This window comes from Phaenicophaeus curvirostris (genome assembly GCF_032191515.1).
Source record: "Phaenicophaeus curvirostris isolate KB17595 chromosome W unlocalized genomic scaffold, BPBGC_Pcur_1.0 scaffold_35, whole genome shotgun sequence".
Lineage (NCBI taxonomy): Eukaryota > Metazoa > Chordata > Aves > Cuculiformes > Cuculidae > Phaenicophaeus > Phaenicophaeus curvirostris.
This window is the reverse complement of record NW_027206664.1, coordinates 1,778,629-1,780,075: the sequence shown is the minus strand read 5'-3', so window position 1 is coordinate 1,780,075 and position 1,447 is coordinate 1,778,629. Positions and strand designations below refer to the sequence as shown.

Genomic DNA, 1,447 nt, shown 5'->3' with positions numbered 1-1,447 from the left:
GTTTGCAAATGCACATCTCAAAAAAAAAAATCTACAAACCATCACATTCTTTAAAATCCATCTTAAGGAGCTGCTGTGTGAACTTATGCTACCTTTTTCAAATTTATTGACAGTGTTGATGCAATTGTAGAGAATGTGTTCTCCCATATTTCCCTGGTCACCAATGAGGCAGACAAAGACACTGGCATCTGTGCCACTCCCACTTACCGTCCCAGTGCAAACTGTCACTTGATAATTTATAACTGTGGAGACATAAATTAATAAAACAATTCCAGCAACATGATTAATTGCCATTTAAACTTACTGCATTTCCACAGACTTGCAATTAATTTTAAGTGTCCATGCTTCCAGTTGGCACTTCTGCTGATGTTTTGACTTTTATTATGTTATGGAAAGGAAAGGAAAGGAAAGGAAAGGAAAGGAAAGGAAAGGAAAGGAAAGGAAAGGAAAGGAAAGGAAAGGAAAGGAAAGGAAAGGAAAGGAAAGGAAAGGAAAGGAAAGGAAAGGAAAGGAAAGAAAGGAAAGGAAAGGAAAGGAAAGGAAAGGAAAGGAAAGGAAAGGAAAGGAAAGGAAAGGAAAGGAAAGGAAAGGAAAGGAAAGGAAAGGAAAGGAAAGGAAAGGAAAGGAAAGGAAAGGAAAGGAAAGGAAAGGAAAGGAACACACAAAAATGCTGTCCCCTTTGGGTAAAACCACATGAATTGGAGTGCATGGACTCCTGCCTTCCCGAGAGGGTCCTCGTGATGGAGGAACTTGTAACAATGTGTTTGGGGAAAAATATCAGTTTCAGTATCCAAGGGCACGGCCAACAGACAAAAAGAGCTAAAAAGGGACGAACACTCAGGGACCCAAGGAATGGGTTCTTCATGTTGTCTTTATGGGGCAGGACATGCCCAGTTGGCCCCATCTCCTTGGGACTCTCATAGTGCGGGAGGTTGGATTGTGTCTTGCCTGCTTGTCACCTTTGAAATCTTTATTTAGGATTTTGCTGGATGAACTTTGAGTAGCCACCTTCCTCCCCCTCTCTTTCCTTCATCTCTGCCTTCCCATCCCATTGGGGAAACAATTTCTGGAAGAAATTTCACAATGAAGGACCAGCCCACAGACCAATCTTCAAGAGAGAGACCTTTTTCTCCAGCATGGGGAAGGAACAAGAAGCAATGCTCCCATCCTCCTTCTCAAAACTACCTGCAAGCCCAACATATGAGCGCTGCATCTTGCCTCTGCTCAGCACAACTGCTCCTCACAGAAAAGTGAACTCAAGCAGCCCTCTCCACAGTTGATTAAAAATACATTTCAAACCCAGGTTTATTTGCATTTTAATAACATCTGCAATTACAATTGCTCTTCCTCTTCTGAGGAACTGCTCAGCTGCATGAAGATCACCGAGTTAACTGGAAATTTCACAAAATAGGGGACTCATGGTCTACAGAGTATGGAGACCCATTGG

The 1,447-nt window shown here is 42.4% G+C and overlaps 1 protein-coding gene across 1 annotated transcript in view; it reads left to right on the top strand.

The window, feature by feature from the left end:
• The window catches only part of LOC138733833 (protein ARK2N-like), a 124,582-nt gene extending 123,395 nt beyond the window's left edge, over positions 1-1,187 (top strand). Inside the window, exon 4 of the mRNA XM_069881347.1 lies at positions 979-1,187. Coding sequence (XP_069737448.1) covers positions 979-1,004 — 26 coding nt within the window. The 3' untranslated portion in view covers positions 1,005-1,187. The remainder of the gene's footprint in view (positions 1-978) is intronic.
• Positions 1,188-1,447: the final 260 nt, after the last annotated feature.